Here is a 23,641-nt window from a genome sequence, read left to right as displayed (position 1 = left end):
TGATTGTCATGCAATTTGTCAAAAAGACGCGCAAAACTTTTCTTCATTAACAAACGCATTGTGCGAGCTTTTCTCTTTCCTCTCCCCAATTTGTGAGTAACTTTAATTACGGGACGCAGAAATCAGGTGGCACCCAAGTAATTAGCTATGTAAATGGGAATGAGTGCGTGACTTAGAAAAGAATCTCCATCTGGTCAACCATACAGCTGCGGTTGCCATAAGGGATTGCCCTTCAGGCCTCATTAAACCCAGCTTAAACTATCAATCATACGCGCCCTTCAACTCTTATTTTTTGTGTGTGTATATGGTTCGCTCGCTCAGCAATTTTCCAGTTCAATTAATCAACTAGAAGTCGCAGTAAAAGCAAAAATGTGCTTAGCCTACATATTTGCGCCGAGGCAAAGTTAAGCAAACAACTGAAGCAAACTCAACTGAACTGTGTCTCTCTGCACTCGCAAATGAACACAGTCAACTTGAAGATTGACGCCTTGAATGTTTTTTCATATTATATAGTATTATATATGTATTCTATATGCTAGGATATAATTTATGTGTGCCAAAGAGTTTAACCAACTTGAGCAATCAATTTTTATAACGAAATTGAATTTATTTTCTGAATATTTCGAAATTTATTGTTTCAATAGTTTTCTTTTGTTGTTGACAATTTTGGTTATTAATTCTGAATATTATTATTCACCCAAACACAAAAAAAATCAAGTGTACACAAGAGTGTTCTCGACTTTAAGGTACCCACTACTCATCTTCAATAAAAACAATGTCTTCAAATATAGCTAACAAATATGTCAAATATTAAAATATACTATTTTCAGTAGGATTTCATGTTGGTATTTTTTATTTTAAGAATATACCTATGTCTTTGTTTGGTATATTGATATACTATTACTTTGAAAATATACCGAATGATATAAAATATACCAGAATAAGTAGTGGTGTCTATTTGTCACCTTTTTTAGTTATTCAACCAAGAAGCAAAGCATTGTTCTTAAATTATACCTAATCTATATATCGAAAAATACTAAAGCCTTTATTTGGTATATCGATATACTGCTACGTTGAAAATATATACCAGAATACAAGATTTTAAAGAGAATTCCCGGAACATAGAATTTCCTGTGTTTTAAATATGATATCATGGAAAACAAAGATCAATCGTCTCAAGTGTAATTCAAAAGTGGCAATTTGATATTTCAAATAATGAATTCTAAATGTGGTTAAGTAACAACCAAAAAGAGTAGGGAGCACAGAAAAATGCAATTTCTACTAATATTGTTGCCGTTTAGTAAGCCTTAGCAGTCATCACGCATACGCCACATGTGCCAGCATCAAGTAGGCAAAGCTAGGTAGATTGGAACTTTTAGTTGTCGACAGTAAATCAAATATGCAAATCTACAAATACGCAGCAATAGCCAAGCTTTCGTCTCTCTCTCTCTCTCTCTCTCTCACTCTCGACATCATCAACATCGGCTTGGCTCAAAGTTGTGCCCGAGTTTGAGTTTTGATAGCAGGAAATTTGCAATTTCTGGCATTAAATTTCCGCTCGGCATTCACCAAGCAATATGCATTTGCATTACACTCATCGCTTGATAGCTCAATGATGAGCACTTGTATGAAACATATACATACATACATATGTGTAGTATATACACGATAGCACGATATATGTGCTTGCCCCATGCCATCAAACACTTGCCACATTGCCACCTGTAATTATTGAATGGTGTCTAGAAATTATGTGCTTAAGCCTCAGCTTCCTTCTCCACTCTCCTCTGCAACTGTGGAGCATTAAAATCCTGGCTGCGTGTCTGGCATACGGAATTACTGAAATTAAGCAAACAGCGCTGAAATGTATGCTAAGCTTTTCCGGCCTTTTGCTTTGCCCGACTTTCTCTCCTCTTTAACGCCAGACAGTTTGTGTGTTTCCTGCATTTTAGGCGCACACGCATTATTATGCCCAAGTCTTATACAAATTGCATTTTAATTTGGAATTTCTGCATTCAGATGAAACGCCTAAATTCACGAAATGCAAAATGATTTGTGATGAATGGTTTCGCTAACACTTCCATTTAATATCATATTTTTAATAGTAATTTTATAAATATCTAAACGTGAATCAAACTTAAATATAGATTAAAGTCGTAAAACAATGGCAAACGTTTTAGAAAAGCGTCACATTTTAGTAACAAATTTATTTATAAATATAAAAACGATTTAAATCTTAGTCAGAAAGTGTTGCGTATTTTAACAAAAGTCTTACAGCAAAGACATTCACAATTAAATTTGTATGCTGAGGTCTTGAATAGATATATAAAATTGCTGAAATTTTTTCTGAAGTTTAAAGTTATTTAATCAACAAAGAATTGAACATTTGAGCAAAATCAATATTAAAAATGTATGGCGATTTGCTGAAATTCTTTCTCAAGTAAATAATTCTTTCTCAAAAGTAATTAAATCTACAAATAATTGAAACTTTTAACAACTCAAGGAAATTAATATTAATAATGAATGCTAAGGTCAAAATGTTTTAATTCTTAGTCATGATTAATTGTATAAAATAATGCTAAAATTGCTTCTTCAGTTTTAAGTAATTAAAAAAAACAAGCAACAAATTCAGAAAATGTAAAAAATTCGTAATAAAATTGTATGTTAAATGTCAAAATGATTTAATTCTTAATCATGAAAATTCGTATAAAATATTGCAGATAATCTTTCTTAAGATGCAAGTAATTTAGTGAACAAACAACTGCAAAAGTTTAACAAAACTTTTACAGAATGAAAATAATTTAAATTTGTTCCCTCATTTATTTTTCATAATTAAATGTCAAGACTTTGCTTTGTGAGTTCGTAATATACTCGCTCTTTTAAATTGGCTGTGTAAAATGAGAAGCTAAAGGAAATTTTCGGACAAAAACTTATGCGCCTCTCCAAATTGCACGTAGAAAGAGTTCAGTTTGGGTTTTCATGCTTTTCATTGAGCTGCCACAAGTTTTAGCCAAAGTTGCCGGCCAAGGTTCTCAATTGCACGATTCAAACTCGGTTGCGGAGACTGTGCTTTTTGTCACATGTTCGTTGCATTCCGACAGGCACTGTAGAACTGTATATTCTCTGCTCTTGTCACAGGTCATTTGACTTGCTATTTTTCTGTGCAACAGCAACGACGACGACGAGCAAAATATAGAAAATATTTCTATGCTGCTAAGACCTGAGGCAAAACTTTGACAAACACTTGAAAAAAAGAGACGTTGACGAAGATGATGGGGAGTCGCAAGGGGAAGGGGGATAGTGGGAGGGGAGGCTGTTTATAATGAGGAGGCGACGGGGGAAGGAAAACTTAGCTCAAGTGTTTTTTGCACAATTTCTTTTCAATTCAACAAAAGTGGACCAGAAGGCCTTCAAAACATTTCTAGTGCAGTTACTCTCACCTCACCACATCTCACTATCCCCCCACCCCCTCCCCCGCTTTGGCATTACCTCCCCTCCCCTCTCTCTCTCTCACCACATTGCTTTGCCATGCTAAATACATTTTTTTTTGTTTCAGGATTTTCGTTGTCGTTTTGTATGCATAGAAAACTGCGAGAACTGAGAAACGAACTGCGGCTTTTGGCCGTCTAGGCCACGACCTGGCCCAGGATTGTCTTTCAACCTGATTTGTTATTCATGAAAAGGCAAAAAAGGCGAAAGCATCCACATCTCTCTCCCACTCTCTCTTTCTCTCCTCGCCGCCCCCGCATTTGGAGAGTGGTTAAGAAAATGCCAAGCACTCTTGTGCGGCAGATTGTGGCAAGTCTGCTTGTCGGCTCTGGTGCATAATAAAGCTGCTTCTTTTGGGTCTTTTTCTCCCATCGAGTGGGGGTCAGCAGGTGGCCTGAGCCCTTATCCCTTCCGCTCGCTTCTCTCTCCCGAGTGTCAACAAAGTTACTTACCCCTATCTCTGTTAAGGCAACGATTAGTGTGTCGTGATTTGGTTTCGTTACCACTTTTAAGCTCATCGGGCGATGAAACATTGCCTCTGTTTGCCAGAATCCTCAATGATTCCCCAAATCGAAGACAAACATGAATACCCTATATAGTAATCAAACAAGATATAGGGTGTAATGGATTGGACTGAAGTGACTATTGAAATGAACTATGTAGAAAGAATTTCTAGTAGGTATGAGTATGATTAATTTGATACTAGCTTAGTAAAAAACCAAATAAATCTTAGAAACATTTGACATAATAAAATTGCTACGAATTTGAGTAAAAATATTTAATTAGTACAATATGGATTACAATGAATTTAAATCATGAATTTCTGATCCAGAATCAAGAGGGGTTGACTCACTATTGAAATGATTATAGGAGTGATTATATGATTATAAAATAATAAATTTTGAAAGCATATTAATTATGCAAATAAAGTGATGAAATTAGCAACTTAAAGCATAAATAATGAAGAAATTTAAATTATAGTTTGAGGAATATTTTCTCAAGTATTTGTTAGAGATGACTACCATTGAAATGAATGTAAAACTGAGTTAAATACTAAAAAATTAAATTGGAACTAATAAAATACAAAAAGTGATGAAATTAGTATTGCAAATGTGTCAACATGAATACATGAAAAGTAAATTTACTTTATTATTTTCATCAACGTTTATCATCTTTATGATACAAACTTTAGTCAAAACTATAAAAATCAAAGTTTAGAATAAAGAAATTTAATCTTGTTATTTTGTTTAAAGTTTGAGTTACTATTAAAGTTTAAGTAACTAGGAAGAATTGGATAATAATAATTTTTAATGATGTGACATAAGAATAAAAAAATGCAGGAAAGCATAATAATTTTTGTAAAGAAAAACATTTATCATTTATATAAAGTAATTATTGGAAACTCAAGTAGAAACTATAATGAAATATTAGTATGAATAATATGAATAAATGTTATTAAATATTATGTTTATAAAAAACTCCTTAAAATCGTCACATACTAACAAACTTTTAATAGTATTTTGATTATTTTAGAGTATTCATTAGTCCGTAGTTTCCACCCTTGTTTTTCCGCTTGAATTTACTGCTGATGTGCATTTTGTCATTCAGTGCGCAGTTCGCGTAAAAAACTTCTTTGGATTTCTGATTACGTCGCACAAATCAGTCGCAGTCTCAGTCTCAGGTCTTTGTCTCCATCTCCATCTAAATCTGGGCAACGTTTGCTTTTCCGGGTTTTGTTTGTGCAACGTGGCACGTTGCAAGCGCAACGTGCAGCTTCTACTTAGTGTGGCAAGCTTAAATGCGACATTTTGAGGTGTACGCAAGAATCACAAATTGTGCCTTAAAGTTGAGCAGTAATTTTGTGCCAAAAGTTGCGAGAAAAGTAAGTAAGAAAAATTAATTCTTAAAGCAACATTTTGTGCACATAAATTGTGGGCACAATGTTAAATATTTTAGAGGAGTTCGCAAGGCAGTAATTTCAACTCCAATGGGGCAAAGTTTTTGCTTTTCATTGCAGTCGAGGGAAGAAAGCTATCTCTACTCCTATTTTTTTCTTTTACTAATAACTCTGGGGGAAAATGTATGTGAGAGGGTTAATAGAAACTTGCTTGTTTTTTGGTAAACTTTGCTTGTTCGGACCACAATAAATTCATTAAATATTTATGGCTGGAATTAAGGCAAAAGCAAGTTCCGAAATTTTAAATACGAACAAAAAATTCTAAGTCTACATCGAAATTACTTAGAAGTAGAAAATTGGATTTATGCTTTGTTCTAGCTCAATTTTCATAATGCTCCTCATACCCTTTACAATGCTGAATAAATTACTATTCTTCACATTTCGCCACACACTCTTGCAGAGGCGGTTGAGTTATGGGGCAGCTGCAAGCACTTGAAGCTAATGAAATGCATCACATGTTGAATCTACACTGGGAATTTGCATATTTCGTGCAATTTGTGTGTGTTTACAACACGCGATAAGCCAAAGCAATTTTACTCTATGCATACTTATACCCTGTAAAAAATGCGAAATGGGAAATATTAGTTGATACTATAAATGTAGACTTTTCTCTAAGTCTCAATTTGTTGCGATGTCGTGAGTGTCTTTTGTCGGTCTTTGCCTCATTTTGGGGTCGCACCTGAGCTGCTTCTATGAAATTACCTCGCTGCATATCTCACACACACACACATACACACATGTGTGTATCTATATAAATTCCGCATATTTTGCATGCAAACAAAGCGCTTCAACTTGGCGGTCTGCTGGAGGGGCTTTTAACTGGGCTTTAAGTGCCGCTGCCTTGTTCTCTTGCTCTCCACAGCAGCTGCTGTTGCCAGTACTTTTTTTTGTTGCCCTGTTCTTGTTGTTGTTGTTGTGGAAAGCATGTTAAATTTAACTGCGGCTGCGAAGGCCGCCGAGTGCTGTGCACAACAATACAGTTGTGAAATGAGCTCGAAATTTGCTTATGACGAAGGTCGCCGTAGGCCAACGCACAAAAGTATGCTATAGATTTACAGTGTTGCAGTGCGCACAAAAGTAGGCAACAATTTTGCAAGCCTGCTTGCCTGCAGGCAAGAGCAAGAGCGAGAGAGCGAGAGAGAAAGGCGTCAGTAATTATGCGTAAACAAATAAAGTATGCATGAAATCATATTTTTAAGCACAAACTCAAACAAAACGAAACAAGAAGCAAGGAAGTAAAAGGCAAGAGGCACATACACACACACACACACACACACAATCACATGTAGCGAAAAAGTAAGAGAAAGAGAGGATGCGATGTGACATGTGGTTGTCGCACTTTGTTTACTCAAACTGAATATGAAATTTATGTCTGCATGGAGTTTCCGCCGCAATGTGAGAGTGTGAAGGCAGATCGGGGGAAAGAGACAGAGAGAGAGTTGTACAGAGTTGTTGGGGAAGGATGAAGCGTGGAGAAGTTTGGCGGCTTTGCTGGTGGAAAAGTGTCAGTTAAGCTGCTTGCGGCACGATGTGGGTTCTGTTTATTGTGTTCGATAGCTGCCTAGAATGTTGACGCCATTCGATAAATAATGCTTTTTATAGCGTTCGTTCAGGTGCTTAGATTATGCCTGTCTGTCTGTCTGCATGTGTGTGTGCGTGTGTGTATTTGTGTGACTGTCATAAATCAACATTTAAATCGTATTTTGGTTTCCATGCAACAGAAATAGACAAAGTCGAATGTTTCGCAGCTTAACCAAAAAAGGTAAATGACTCTTCTTTGCATGTGTGTGTTTTGCTCACTTTTTGTGCTCTCCTTTCATCCAGTTGACAGCTGTGTGTGTGTGTGTGCTTGTGTGTGTGTTTGAATTTAATTAATAGTTTACAAACTTTGTTGCTCTCTGCGTCTGTTCGTAAGTTTTGAGACGGCAGCAACTGTGATTAAGGTTCACAATTTATGAGAGCACAATAATATATCATTATCTGTATGCTGATAAATTGAAACGTGTTTGCAACTGTGTAACTTTGCCATTTAATATGCCTAGAGATTTATCTACTAGTTTTTATCTCCCCTTTCATTGCTATCTCTAATGAGAGTTTATAAAAAGGATGAAGGGTACTAAGCTGGACTAGAATTTGACCTTTAACACAAATGTTGTTGCATTACGATAAGGAAATTGGGGAAGTTAAAGATACGAGGAAAAGAAGATTATGTGAAATTATAAATTAACATATAGTAGATAGAATTAAGAAATAAATGAAATTATATTAGATTGAAGGCAGAGAGTAAAACTGCTATTAAATGAAAATTGTTGCGTGCACGTTTATGTGGAAATTATAAATTAAAAGCTCTTAGAAAATATTGCATACAATATTTATTACTGACGAATTGAAATGGGAATAATTAAAGCAATCAGAAAGCAAACAATTCTTGGAATGCAAAATGTAATCTATTAATGTTTAATTAAGAAGCAATTATTCCCTTCATTACAACATCAGAACCTTCACTCCTTTTTCTATTCAATTATTGCTGCGCATCCTTTCATATTTAAATTACATTTTTGTTGAACGAAATTCCTTGCACAGCACCTAATCTGTGAATATTTCATTAGTTAGGCCATTGCACTAGAGTCTACTCAATCTCTGTCTCTGTTCATTTACCATTCCCCATTTTAAGCCATGAATTAGCTAAAAGCTAAAAGCAAAATGTTGTCAGTTGGCTGGCAGGAAACACATCCGAATCTGAATCTGAATCCGAATCAGAAATGGCATGCAATGGCAGCCATTGACAATTTCACATAATTTCTCTCTCGCTTCAACGGAAGTGCTGTTAATTTGCAGCCTCAGAGAGCAGTTTACTAAATGAAAGTGGGCACGCATTCATTAAAAGGGGTTAACGAGTTAGTTTTCAATGCTTACACGAAGACAGTGGAACACTCAGCATGTGCTGCTTGGATGCTTGAAGCGTTTCCACAATTTGTTGCAGCCGCTGCTTCAGATTGTTGCAAACTTGCTACAAAGTTTATACGCATTATAATTAAGCAACGTTTGGCTTTTGCTTGCATTGGTAACTAGGTTGATGAGGCTGCTTTTAAAAGCGAATTAAGAGCGATAGGTTAGATTGGTTTTATAGAATTTCAATGGCTTTAAAACTTACATTAAAACCATGGTGTTTCTTAAAGATAATATATAAATAATGTGGCTTGGTTTTGCAAAATTTGAAGGGCTCTCCAAAAGTAAAAACATTTCTCCATAATTTATTTTTATATAGATATACAAAACAAAACATTTGGTATATATTTTTTAGTCGTCGGTATATTATTTTCGGTATATTTTTAACTAAAATACCGCACTCTCTATGTTTTCCTATTTAAATATAGAAATTAATTCAGATGGATAGGTTAAATTGAATTTCAATGGTTTCAAAACTTAATTAAATCGCAACATTTTCTTAATTTTGAAAACTTTCTTAAAGATAGGATATACACTATACGGAATATTATTTCTAAAGTGGTTCGGAAAATATTATACAAAAAAGTTAAAAGTTTTGAAAAACCAGATAATATTAAAATACAGCGTTTTATTTTAGTATTTTACGCTATATTATATATTTTATATATTTTTACCATAATACTGAGCTATTTTTACATTTCTTGTTAAAATAACGTTCACAGACTGTTTTTGAATAAGGCAACGCTTGTCTTTACGATGCATTAAATTCTGAATATAAAACATTAGGTTAAATAGAATATTTATTATTTAAAACGATTCTACATAAAATACAATTTAAAATACTTTTTCCTCTCTTATTACTAATAATGCTTTATGTGGCATTACAGCTAAACTTAGCTGCTTTTAAATTTCTCTTGTTATGTGTTACATATTCTCAAATACTGTTAAGAGTAACAATTATTCGGCGCCACAAAGTGAATGCTTTTGTTTTTATGCTCGACGTCGTATTCCATCAAGTTGCTGCCGTTTGCTTATTAAAAGCGTCTTAGAGTTATGGCCAAAGTTTTCGACAAGTAATTGCGAGTACAGCTGCCGATGATGATGACATCATCAACTGAGCTCAGCGCTACAATCGGCATCCGTTTGGCTGCTGCATATTTCATGGCACAACAACAACAACAACAACGATGTCGTTTTCAATAAACGCGACTCAAGTGCAAAACCCCTTTTAACCCTTGCCAAGCGCACACACAAATCTGCTTTGGTTCTTTTTTTTTTGTTTTTTTGGGGCCAAGAATTCTTGTACTGACAGCTGAAATACCTGAACGCCAAATCCATTTTAAAGAGCCGCCTGAAGTTGAAGCAGACTGTTTGACTGGCTATAAATTTTAAACACAATGAGACGGAATCGGCAGAATGGGAATGACTTGGAAACTCGTGCAAAGTGTAAATGTAAATTCCGTGCTTAAGCCAAGCACTTTAAATGTATTCTCAGAATTGTGCTTCAGCCTTTCTTCAGCTGCCTTGAATGTCACTCCTTTTGCTGCTGCTGCTGGTTTTTTTTTTGGCGTTAAATAAGCTACTTACGGGATGTGAAAAACCTTTTTCTGGACATTTCTTGCTAATGCGCTCATTATAAATACATGATAAGCAACGTTTTGCCACCGACAACAAAATGAAATGTCATACATAAGGGGCTATGAAAATGTACTTTTACATTCATTTTTTTTTTATACACTTTTCCAGAGTCGTTTGCAACCTTTTGCCGCAAGAACGTCATCATAACAACTTTGTTGACTGGCTTTTCTTCTTTTACTTGTTTTCGTTTCGTAGCCTTGTAGCCTTGACTGTCGAACCGAAATCCTAAAAACCTAACCAAACCTAACCCGAAACACAAAAAATGAGTAAAACAGAACCCTTGGCCTTTTGTTTAGGGGCTAAAATACTTTTGCTGCCGCTTTGCTTGCTCGCTTTTTCTCACTTTCTCTCTCTCTCTCGCCTCTCCAGTTGTACTATGTGTGTGTGTTTTCTTTTCCAAGGTAGAGAGGGGAGGTGGAGGCTGTAGGCTTTTCCGGGAAAACCGCAGAGTCATAAGCCCATTAGCCTCGCTGGGCATTGTTTTATGTATCTAGCAAACAGTCTATCATCCCCTCTCCCTCTTTCTCTCTCTCTGTCTCTCTTTCTGTGTTGAATCCCTTGCTGTCTTACATGACGTTGCCTTTTGCTCTGCTGATGCGGAAAATGAGCAAGGAAATGGAGACGCCCCTCCGCTCTGCATACCACACAGACATTGGCACAGTTATAGTCAAACACACACACACACAGGTATGCACAACAAGGACAACAAAGTCGACAAGGTCTTGTTAGTTAAATTATGCATAAATGCGGCGTAAGATGGGCAGACGGATAAAGAGGGAGGAGGGGAACTCAGAGAAGGGGGGAACACACACACACCTGACAACACACAAGTGCAAACACAATAGTTTGTCACTGGCGCGTGTGTGCACGACATTGCGTATACGACGCATGTGTTTCAATTCCAAAAAGGAAAAATATATTATCTGTCCCACCAAGCGAGCGAGGCAAACGCAATGTAACTAATGAGAGAGCCAGGAAATGTGCCAAGGAAATAAGCCGAATTCAGATTTAAGTACGACTGCAATGAATAAATAAAATAAATGTATAAATAAATTAAATTGAAATGCATTATGAAAATGAAATAAAACAAAATCATAATATAAATAATAATACATTATAATTTAGCTACAAATTCAGAAATATATATCCAATAAATAAATCAAGAGATATTACTCTTTAATGCCTTGATGCATTTGCACATTTTATTCGCAAAGAAATTATCAATAGCTAAAGTAAAGTTTAAATGAAATATATAACGATTTGCCTCTTAAATTGAGTAATATTTAAATTTCCAGGAAATGAAATACAAATTATAAAAAAAGTATTTTCAAATTTCCACATAATGAAATATTTCTATGAGCCACAATAAAGTAAATAAATTCAAATGCATCATTGCATAGTTCAAATTGAAAGAATTTTTTCGAAATTAAAATAGTAATTTAAATAAATATATTGAGAAAATTAACAAGAAAGAAATCTACAGGCGAATGTGCTCGAAAAGTGCGGTATTCATAAGTATACCTCAAAAATATTAAAAACAAGTAAGAAAGTTACAGTCGAGTGTGCTCGACTGTGAGATACCCGCTACCCATTTTGAATGAAAGCGAAATATTGCGGTATTTATTCAAAATATACCAAAATACAAATATTCTAAAAATATACCAAATGGTATATTTGGTATATCGATATAGTACCGCATTCAAAATATACCATAGACGGTACAATATACCAGATTGTCAGCCAAAGCAACTCAGACCCCTAGTAAGTGGGCGTTTTTGCCCATACAAAAGTATTTCTTTAATAACTTCCACAATTTTTATCTGATCGCAGCCAAATTTTCAGAAATCATAAATACTATAGTTATTATTGTAGCTTACGCTTGTTATTCGATTTTATTGATTTGCGGGGCGGAAGTGGGCGTGGAAAAAATTTGAAACAAACTTGATCTGCGTGCAAACATAATAAGTGCTGTCGAAAATATAGATCTATTATATAGCTCTGTCCCTTATAGTCTCTGAGATCTAGGTGTTCATACGGACAGACGGACAGACGGACATGGCTAGATCGTCTCGGCTGTTGATGCTCATCAAGAATATATATACTTTTTAGGGTCGGAGTGCATCTCCGATTTCTACCTGTTACATACATTTCTTTCCGGAACAAAGTTATTATAACCTATGGTTAACTGGTAAAAAATCAATTATACTCTTATTAACTTAATCAAGTTGTTTTTAAATTTGCTAACCAAATAGTTGCCAGCATATATATTATAACAAAATCAGTCCCATTGACGTATTGAAAGTATTCGAGCATCATTTCGAGTACTTCGGAGATTGACCCCACTGTCAACACGCGACTGAAAGAAATTGAAAACAATTTTGTTGTCGATGGATCTTCAAGCAGAAGCTTCTATATATATTTTTATTTTATTTATTTTTTTGAATTTAAAAAAAATTACAGACAATCATCCGACCTTGAAATGTATTCTGCCGAATCAAGGCTGAGACTCTAGGTTATCATTACTTGACCTCTCTCGTTCAGATCTATTGAGCGGAATCCACATCCGCTTCAGACATTCAATGACTTTAACGAAATAACGAAATTCAGTTCCAAATTCATTTTGTTTGCGGGCAGTCGAAACATTTAAAATGTGCAGAATAAAATTTAACGGAGTTTTGTTACTGATGGTCCTTCAAATATTCTTGGTGGCTAGAACAACTGAAGATGAAGTGAGATCAAAGACATAATACTAAGAAGAATAAAGAGTGATTAAAGTGTATACTTTTTCTTCCTATCAGATGTGTGAATCAGACCGAAAAATGGAAGAACAGTGCCGTATTCATAACTATAAGACTGTAAAGCCTTTGCTCGATTATTTCAGGCAGGTTAGAAATGAGATAGAACAAAGTGAAACTAAGGAAAAGCAGATAAGTGAATTAAATTCTGATCTTATGGAAAAATATCATGAAATTGTAATAATTCATGAAACATTCAAGAAGGAGGCAGCTCTATTAAATGAGTATAAAAACAAAGTGATCAAAGGGGAAAACGATTTGCAATTGTGTCAAAATAAAGTTGATAAATCTGAATCTGAAATTAATTCATTAAAAGAACAACTATCAGATAAATCCACCAACTTAGAAAATTGTCAAGTTCAATTAAAATCTGCCAATTCTAGTTTAATTGAAAAAGATGAAAATATAAAAGCTCTTAATTTTAGATTAATTGAAAAAGATGAAAATATAAAGAGATTGAGTGAGAATATTAAAAATAACAAAGAACATCAAAAAACACTTGAGTGGGAAATAGAGAAGACTAAATCTATATTAATAAAACATGAACAAGATATTCAGTTATGTCGTTCAGAAAACAACAAATTAAATAGGACATCAGAGAACATTAGAGAAGAACACAAAAATATACAATTGGCATTAAAAGAAAGTGAAACTAAGCTAATAGATAAAGTAAAGGAAAAACAATTATGTCAATCTGAACTTGATAAATTAAATGCCACAACATGCATCCCTTTCGGAGAAAATCCAGGAGTTCATCAACTCAATGTCCCTGGCATAGGTTTATTCAATGTTTTGTGCGATAGTCAGTTAGCTGGACCTGGATGGATTGTAATACAACAACGAGTTGGGGGAAATGAGAGATTCGATAGGGATTGGGCAACGTATCGCAAAGGTTTCGGTTCTTTTAAAAGTGATTTCTTTATTGGATTAGAGCAAATACATCGTATCACGAGCTTGCAGCGTTTCGAACTTTACATACATTTGGTTGCTGAGAATGGAAGTGCCTACAACGCTCGTTATGACGACTTCAAAATATCTGATGAAGATAATGGATATGCACTGAGTTTGGGTAAATTCAATGGAACTATTGAGAATAGCATGAGACAACATGAAAACATGAAATTCACAACATTCGATCACGACAACGACAAATATGATCGTGGTAATTGCGCAGTCTGGCTTAAAAGTGGCTGGTGGTACAAAGATTGTTTTTATTGGTAAATACTGCAAATTTTTATTTTCGAAGGAATACAAATAATTATAGATTTTTGTTGTTTCTTATGCAGTAATTTAAATGCACAATATAGGAGAAGGCTAAAATGGGCGCTTACTTCCCTTAAAGAAGCTAAGATGCTAATTCGCCCGAAAGAAGCGATGAAGAAGTGATAAACTGAAAAGTTGAAATTCCCATATTTGACTCAATTATGTAATCATTTATATATAATTGGTGCATTAAGAAATTGCGTTCTGAAAAATAAAATGATCGACTATTTAATGCAGCGATTTATTTTTTTGAATATTTCAGTTTTTATTGCATTTATTGTATCTTTTGATGTAGCAAATTTAAATCTTTAGATGCTTTCAATAGAGGTGCAAATACTTAAAAGTCAGTAAACTTAATATTATCCTGTATATATCTTCGACGATTTTTATCTGATCACAACCAAATTTTCAGGAATCACAATTATTATAGTTATTATTGTAAATGCTGCGCTTTAAAATTGCACTTCTTATTCGATTTTTGTTGATTTGCGGGGCGGAAGTGGGCGTGGCAAAAAATTTGAAATAAACTTGATCTGCGTGCAAACATAACAAATGCTGTCGAAAATATAGCTCTATTATATAGATCTATCTCTTATAGTCTCTGAGATCTAGGTGTTCATACTGACAGACGGACAGACAAACAGACACACAGACGGACATGGCTAGATAGTCTCGGCTGTTGATGCTGATCAAGAATATATATACTTTATTGTGTCGGAGATGTCTCCTTCTACCTGTTACATACATTTCATGCCGACACAAAGTTATAATACCCTTCTACCCTATGGGTAGCGGATATAAAAATATACCAAATGATATATTTGTTATTAGTGCTACATGCAAAATATACCAGATATCAGATAAATTTATGTTTTGAAATACTTTAAGTGTTCTTACTATATTCGAGCAGTAAAATATAAAAGCAAGTTATTTATTAATTCTAATTATACTCAAGCAATAAAATATAAAAAAGCGTTGTGCAATTATTTTTACTGCACATATAAATAATTAAATAATTCTACAATTTTTTTGCTGCTATGTCACGCAGCAAAGATATATGATTTAAATACTTTTATGGCAATATTGGGAGCAGCAATCGTTTTGCGGGATTCGCAAGTGCTTAATATAACGCATACGCCGCGTGAAACATGGCGAAATGAAGGCGTTCGTGAGGAAATGCAAAGAAAACAATTCACGCAAGAAATTGAAATGCAAAGCGTGTGCCACAGTCGCCGTCAACGTCACAGACACATTCAGTCTGTACTTTTATCTGTTCCACTTTGCATTGCTGCTTGTGTTTGCTTTTTTATTTCCCTTTCTTTTCTTTTTTTGGTAAATTCACAAGAAATTATTTATTGGGAGCAGGAGTTTCCTGGCTCTGAACACAAGACGCGTGCGAAGGAAATGTGCAGAAATGAAGAAAAACAAATGGGCAAACGGATAGAAAGGCTGAAGACTGTGGACTTGAGACTGCAGACAGACAAAACGAAATGAAGGAGACACAAATGCAAACGACAGGGCGCCCCCATTTGTATGCTGCTAAAGGATAAGTGTATTACAATAACAACAACGCTTGTATGCAGACGATTTCAAGTGGGGGAAGTTGGCAATAGTAGAGGCGGGGGAGAGGAAGAAGAAAGCGTCTTCTTTAGTTTTGCGAGCGAGCGCGTGTAAAAGTAAAACGCTGAACATTTTTAATGTCCATCTGCGTGCAGATTAGCATAAAAACTGCTGACTGCCCGTATCCCTGTGCAGTCCCCTATTCCTCTTCATTCTTCGCCCCTACCCACCACTATCACTACCGCGTTAAGTATACGCACTCGACCCCTGCGATTTTATGGGTTTGCCTGCTGTTGAAATGGATGGCGCGTGCGATGTCGTTATACATCTGCTTGGTGCTTGGCTTCGCTTTAAGCACTCCCGCAATTCTTAAAATAGCTTGATTCTTGTTGTAACCATTTGAGAAGCTTACACGTTTTACGATCCCCAACACTTTGACTAGTTTCGCTCGTTGAAGGTGTGAAGGAACATTGCCAAAGGATTCATTTTTATCTCAAACGCAATTGAGTTGTACATTTTATTTTATTTATTTGCTATGCATTAGCTGCTGAATTCGGCAGCAATAAAATATTTAAGTATGCAGTGAATTTCATGACTAACTTGCTTTAATGCTTTTTGGAACTTGAGTGAGACTTAACTCGTAGCAATTATTCTGTTTAACAATACGTTTTAGTGTTGTTCAAAGATCAAGTTGGTTTCCACTACTTAAAAATGGATTGAAAACAGTTAAACAATGTTTTATTTAAACTATTACATACACACATTAAATCCAAGTTGTACATATTAACAGTACATTCAAAATATAACAAAATATTTAAATTGAAACTCTAAAAAAATGGTATATTTTGACTTTAATGGTATGTTGGGTATAATAAATATATTTTCGGGTATCTTTAAGTATATATTATTAGGGTATATTGAGGTATATTTTCGGTATATTTATAACAAATATAGTTTCGCTTGTCCTTAAGTATATATGTTTGGTATATATGTATTATATATATAAGTATATTGTCGGTATATTTGTAGTATACTTAATGAAAAATTGAGTATATTATCGGTATACCTTAAGTATAATTTCGGTTTGTTCACTTTATGAAACTTTATTTAATTAAATACTCCATTTACTTACCCCAACTAATGATATTTTGCATCTCTATTTCTTCTTCACAGAATGCGCTCCTTTATTGAGGAGAACGAGAAGAATGATCCGTTGATTAATGCGCCGGATAAAAAGAACAATCCGTGGGCTGAAAAGGGCAAATGTATCATCATGTAATATTATCGTAAACCACAGAAATACCGTAATGATGAGCATCCAACCATCAACAACAACAATAACATAAATAATAATAATGATGATAACAATACTATAAAGACAACAACAACTACTCCAACAGCAGCTACAGCAACATTGTCAACGCGATCAACAACCGCAACAGCAACAGCAACAGCAACAACATGTGCAACAAACAATGCATACCAAAGTAATAATAATAATAATTATAGCTATTTAGAGAGCAGCCATAGAGGTAGCAACCATGTCTCCAACTCCAACTCCAATTCCGATTCAAACTTCAATTTCGATTGCAATGCGAGTGATCTCGATCATGTGACGCCCTCGGTTGAGTTGCAGCAGCAACAACAGCAGCACTACAACAACAACTATTACTACTATTACAACTACAACCTGAGCTATGCCCCGCCCCCGGCAACAGCACCGCTCGAGTGTCGTCTGCTCGGTGGCCCAAAGGGGCGACTCCAACAGCTGAAGCGTCGCACACGCCACGAACTTCAACAGTGGCCGCTGCTCATGCAGCTGGTTGTGCTCGTCCTTTGGCTGCACGGCAAGTTCTGGCAGATCGTACGTGAACAGATCCTGATGCACAGAAGGCGATGGTAATGGTAATCTTGGGGAATGAAGTAAGGATGATCGAGTGATGGGACAGTAAGAAATCAGAATCAGAATCCTCTATGCTTAAGTTTTACAATTATGCCACACTTTCTTCAAAACTTAAATAAATAATAACCATAAATAAGCTGTGCATAGTCTAAATGAACCACAACAAAAAGAAACTACTAAACAACAACAACTACAGCCACATCAACAACGAGTGCTCATCGAGTATTCGCTCGTGTTTGTACTCGTCTCATCGAACATACTCTCGTTGTCGCTGTCGTCTCGTTACTGTCTGTCTCTCTCTCTCTCTCTCTTTAATCGTTATCGTTATCGCTATCGCTCTCGTCGTTTATCTACTTGTCGCTTGTGTTTTGAATCGTTCATCTCTCTACGTTTTTTCTAGCTATCGTATCGTATTGTAGTTGTTATTGCTCTTTCAGTTCAAGCATGCCGTACATTGTTTCTTTTCCTTTAACATCATCGTCATCATCATTGCCATCATCGCGTCATCATCACCATAAAATCCCTCCCATTCTACACTAGTCGACAGCGCTAACAAAACCAACCAAAAAAAAAAAAAAAACTTAAACAGCTCATATCAATACAAAATCCTACATGTTGAGCCTCGATAAATGTAACCCACCCATCATGTTTAGTCAGGAAACGACAAACAAACCAAAACAAAAACCGAAAAGCTAAAATCCAAAACTGTTTGCCATAATAAATAGATTGTTTTTTTTTATCGTACTTAAATCCTAAATTGTTTTTCGGCCATTCATTGTGTGCTAAATATGGGAATGAAACAAACGATCTTGCTGTTTCATTGCCAATATTTCTACCTTTGTCTGGCCTGCAAAATCAACTAAATTTTTTTTGTAATAAGTTTTTGACTTGATCAAGCTACACGAATGAAAGAAACAACAGAAATATACATTCCCAGTCGTGCTTAAAGTTTGCCAAAGAAAACCATTTTTTAAGTATTTTGAGATAAGTTTTTTGCTTGAGATGCTGTTAAACAGAAAATAATGATATATAGACCCTCCTAAATAAATTTAGTTCCCAAAAAACCACGAATATTTTATGAACTTAGCAGATGAGAGAAGAAAAAATTGCAAATTGAGAACGATGCGTGTTTTGTGAAAATGCAAAATGCAAATCGATAGACACACTTTTATGTATGGTTTTCTATTCAAGAAACAAGAAAATATTATAAATGATAACTTATATATATACATATATACTATATAGAGATATGAATATGATTTTATATACTATCTACATATATAACATATGTTTAGAGAAACAATGAAACAAACAAACTATTTAAAAAGGCAGACGCTGTAGTTACTCGATGATAATATACGTATTTATTTAGTTTTAAAACTATGTTTATTACCATTACCTAGTGAGATTATATTATTATATACGCAGAACACAACAACAACAACAAAAACAACAACAGATACAAATGACACTCAAACTACACTCGAAACCGTAGATGAAGATGAAGATGTCGAATACAGTAACTATTAATGTAGTGCGATTTAAAAAGAAGATGATCTACATAAATGTAGTGATGATCAATAGTTGAACCCAGCTTAGAATAATTTAGCGAAACAGTCGATAGATAAAACTGCAAAATGGACTTGAGGAACCATTGAATATTATATTATATTAAACGCTTAATATCGAAATCTGTTCAAACACAACAGAAAAAGAAGCAGACTAAACGATGAAATGAGTTTACGTTTAATAAAATGTTAAGTTATAGACAAATATTTGATTTCAATTTCGAATTAGTTTTATAATTTTAGGCAGATAATTAAAAGACAACAAAATACACGACACAACCACAACCACAGACACAAACACAACACACACCCAAAACACTCGTCAAAAAATGAGGTTACCAAAATACAGATGAAGAAGTAAAATACAAAACGAACACAATGTATGAGATTAATGATAAATACTCGAAATATAACCGCAACTGTAGTAAACAAAAGTACATTAAAATCGAGCACATTTCAACCCACAAAGTAGACAAAAAGAAAATTGATAACAATATTGATAAGTCGCGCAACAAAATAAGAAAACAAATAGCATTATGATAATTAGAGCAAGTTGATTGAGAAAGTAGCAGCAATACTAAAGTATTACGGGCAACGTGGAACGAATGAGAGTGGAACTGTGCAAAATTGGAGCAGGACCGTAGTGAGGAAGTAGTAAGCAATTACAAAGTTGAAACGCATGAAATGGAACGCAGTTTGGCGTCGAAAGCACAAAGTAGCAGCCAGCTACAATCAACCAAGCTAAAGCGAATGGCTCAACGAGTTAAACAGGCTGCACTCTGCAATCTACAAAGCAAACAAAACCAACACAAGAAAATAAAACTAATTAAGGTATTGGTGGTTACAAAATACGAACAAAAAAGCAAACAAAGAATATAAAACAATTATATTAAACGGAATGATAGGATAGAAAGAAGTTTAATCAAAAAGCGAGGAAAATCGTCAATGCGAACAAACGCGCGCAGTGCCGATTTTCACAGACACGCGGGGAACGCTTGGCATTTGGAACACGCAGCGTTGCCAAACATCACACTGCGTGTGTGTTCCAAATGTCAGATTGTGCCAAAGTGTATGTGTGTGGTAAACAGTTGAAATCAAAGCAGCAAAGTTCAAGCTAAATTAGAAATGTACTCAGTAAGCGTAGGCGTCAGTCACTTCAGGCACTTCAATTGTGCCTCAACGTGCGTCTAGTCAACGAAAGCTCTTTAGTGGATTTCCCCAAAGATTTTCCAAAAAAAAAAAAAAACACACAAACATATTTGGCTCCATGATTGTTCAAGAGCGCATTAAGCACGCCAAGTAGCCTCAGCTCCACTCCCGGCACGGAGTCCGGGATGCTGGAGACGGGGGCAAAAGGGGTGTGAGGGTGCCACGAAAATTGAACAATTTGTGGATCTAGAGAATTGAGAAGTCTCCCCACAATAATGCAATGTCATACTTTTCTCTGGCGATTTTTGACTAGACTCACGTTGTGGCATAAGGTTTGCTCAAAGTACGCACGCACTTTTGAAATATATTTAATCGAATATCGAATATATATTAAACGTTAATTCAAATTCATTTTCTAAATACGCGTAGTCTCAAAATAAATTACAGAAAAAAACATTAATGTTGAGGGTCATATGAAATGGAGAGGTAAATAAATATATACGAAACGAAACGAAACGAAAGAAAGAAAGAAGCGAAAATTTAGTGATTTTTCCAAACGTTCTTAAATATGAATAAATATATGAATAAACAAGTTTGTAACTGTTAAAATTAAAAGTAATACATTTAATTATTATATATAATCGTATATAATTATATATTTATTCAAATAGAAGTCAAAACAAGTTATTAACATGTCATAACACTCATTCAAAAGTTGATGAAGAAATGCGCATGTTAAAGCCAATCTCAATTAATCTAGTTCTTAAGTCAGCTTGAAGAGCGAAGAAGATGGAAAAGAAGCAGAGAAGAAGATGGAAAGAAGAAGAAGAGGTTACCGCTGGCACAGTGTTGGAAAACGACAACCTATACAACTCATCGCTGTCTGTCAGCATGTGCCAAAAGAAAAAAGTTGGTGAGAAAGCGAAAATATTTATATTGAAATCAAATCTCTAGTTCGTAAGTTGATGTTAAAGTTCATTCCAAGCGTTTAAACTCAATAAACAAAATATGCTATATATAAATACATACATATATTATACATATACATATATATAGAACAAAATATTACTACGTGTATTGCTTATATGTGTGTAAAAGTTACAAAAAACAACAAATTATTGTTACAATTTAGGTTATTAAGTGACGTTAACTATTAAGATATATGGATATATAGATTATTATTTAATTTTAGAAATATGATTGATTCTTAAACTTGTCGAGAAATGCGAACTCTTAAGACAAAAAACAACAACAACAACAAACAAACTCACGGTGCCGCACAACATCAAAGGCTTAAACCAGAAACAAAAATATAATTAAAAAAGCAAACAAAACAATTATAATTTAGAGCGAATAACAACTTAAAACATAATGCAAAATCTAGTTAGTAAGTGAATTTTAATGCAGAAAACAAACTATACCGAAAAGAAAGTCAAAAACATTACGAAAAACAAACTTATTAAACCATGATATAATAACATGTATTTAGCTGTTAAACAACAACTATTTAACAACAACCAAAAAAAAAAAAAAAAAAACAACTTTTAAAAACAAAACAAGAAGGCAAACAAAAAACAAAAACACAAAACCAAACAGAACAAAAACAATGCATAAGTATGATTATCATTAAAGGAACTTCTCTAAATAAAAGTAAACTTTGAAAATCCTTAGCGGAGAAAAACTACCCTCTCTATAAAAGAAAAACAGAAAAACTAACAAAAAAAAATGTTGCTTGTGTTTTATTTTTGAACCATCCAACTACGAATTTTCCCTATGCCTATAACCCAACATAAAACCTTTTGGTTTGACTGCTTTCCATTTCCCCCTTCTCAGTATGGTAATGATGATGATGCTGCTAAATTATGCTTTTTACATTCGTATTTATTTAGATTCTGCTGACGCTTTTTGTTTCATATAATTTACATGTATATTTGATATTATTTCATTTAAATCTAACACTTGACTCTTACTTATGTAAATTGGCAACGTTGGAAATGCTTTTTCATTCTTTGCTTGTCATCTTTGCTTCGGGCGACAGTAAGTATTAGATAAAGCAATAGACTTTTGGTAACAGTCTTTTGTCATACTCTGCGTATGCGTAATGTCTATACTCGATGTTAAATTTACAGCATTTAAATACCAAATAATTCAAGTGATGGAGTACTATTCACATCAAGTCACCTGTCAATACGTAATGACATTAGTTTGCGCTTAGTTTCTGCAGCAATTAAGAGAACAAAAGGACCAACTATAACTAATTTAATTAAACTAGTCTGCGACTCACAACTTTATTTCTAAAGCTCCAGTATCTGGTGTAGATTTTATATGTACATCGCCGACCCTTCTTTCTATTGTTAGTCGAGGCACAGCAATTGAAAGTCAGCGAACTGTGCAAATGACTTGGCTTACAGTTGAAAGCGATTGGAAAATTGTAATGGAAATGCTTTCAAATTGAAAATGTCATTGTTCTAACTATTGAGTTCGCAATAAAATTGAATGTGAAGATAAAATAAATCCATACAACTTGACTGTTGGCATATTTATCTCTACTTTGCAGCAGGTTTTTCTCTGTCGATGTTGGCTATTAAGTTGTTAGCAAAAGCATGCTAGCCAGGGTAACACATTCATGAAGAAATTGCAAGTGTATATGTTAAAACAAGTTCATGAGCGAGGAAAAATGTTCGACAGAAATATCAATAACAAACTTAACAAGCTTAAGAAAGCTACAGTCGAGAGTGCTCGATGTTTAGATTCGTGCAACCCATTTTGAATAACAGCAAAACAGTGCGGTATGAATTTTAAAATATATACTGCAATAATACTAAAAATAACCAACGGGTATATTTGGTTTATTGATATAGTACTAAATTTTCCTAGCAGTGCGGTATTCTTTTTAATATATACCAAATTAAAATACAGCAAAAATACTAAAAATATACCAAACGATACATTTGGTATATCAATATATCACTACATTTGCAAAACAGAGCGGTATTTTTTTAAAACATACAGAATTAATATACCAAAAACACTAAACCAATCCAAAAGTTTATATTTGGTATTTCAATATAGTACTACATTCACAATACACCATAGAGCTCAAAATATAATATACCAGATTGTCAGCCAAAGCTACTATTTTCCTCATACAAAGAATTTCATAAATACTACATTTTATATCTGATCGCAACCATATTTTCAGAAATCAAAAATTCTATAGTTGTTCTTGTTGAAGTAGAGTAAATAAAAATTCAAAATAATCAATTGAATTTCAGAAATAAAATTAAAAGCAAACTTTCAAAGCAACTTCACAGCCATACGATGTCTTTACTCCAAGATTTTGCTTTCTTAAAGCAATTCAGCTCACACT

General features: G+C 34.3%; 2 protein-coding genes across 2 annotated transcripts in view; both read left to right on the top strand.

Moving 5' to 3' along the window:
* LOC117565732 (guanine nucleotide-binding protein subunit gamma-e) overlaps nt 1–16,934 on the top strand; it is an 82,564-nt gene extending 65,630 nt beyond the window's left edge. The window contains exon 4 of the mRNA XM_034244980.2: nt 16,825–16,934. Coding sequence (XP_034100871.1) covers nt 16,825–16,930 — 106 coding nt within the window. The 3' untranslated portion in view covers nt 16,931–16,934. The remainder of the gene's footprint in view (nt 1–16,824) is intronic.
* LOC117565734 (anaphase-promoting complex subunit cdh1-like) lies at nt 16,934–18,197 on the top strand (the record flags this gene model as incomplete). Its single annotated transcript, XM_034244983.2, has 1 exon — nt 16,934–18,197. A coding segment is annotated over one exon (621 nt), but the record flags the coding sequence as incomplete, so codon positions are not given.
* Nucleotides 18,198–23,641: the final 5,444 nt, after the last annotated feature.

The sequence above is a fragment of the Drosophila albomicans genome, chromosome 2L (assembly GCF_009650485.2).
Source record: "Drosophila albomicans strain 15112-1751.03 chromosome 2L, ASM965048v2, whole genome shotgun sequence".
Taxonomy (NCBI): Eukaryota; Metazoa; Arthropoda; class Insecta; order Diptera; family Drosophilidae; genus Drosophila; species Drosophila albomicans.
The sequence above is the reverse complement of the archived record's forward strand: the minus strand, read 5'-3'. Positions and strand labels throughout refer to the sequence as shown.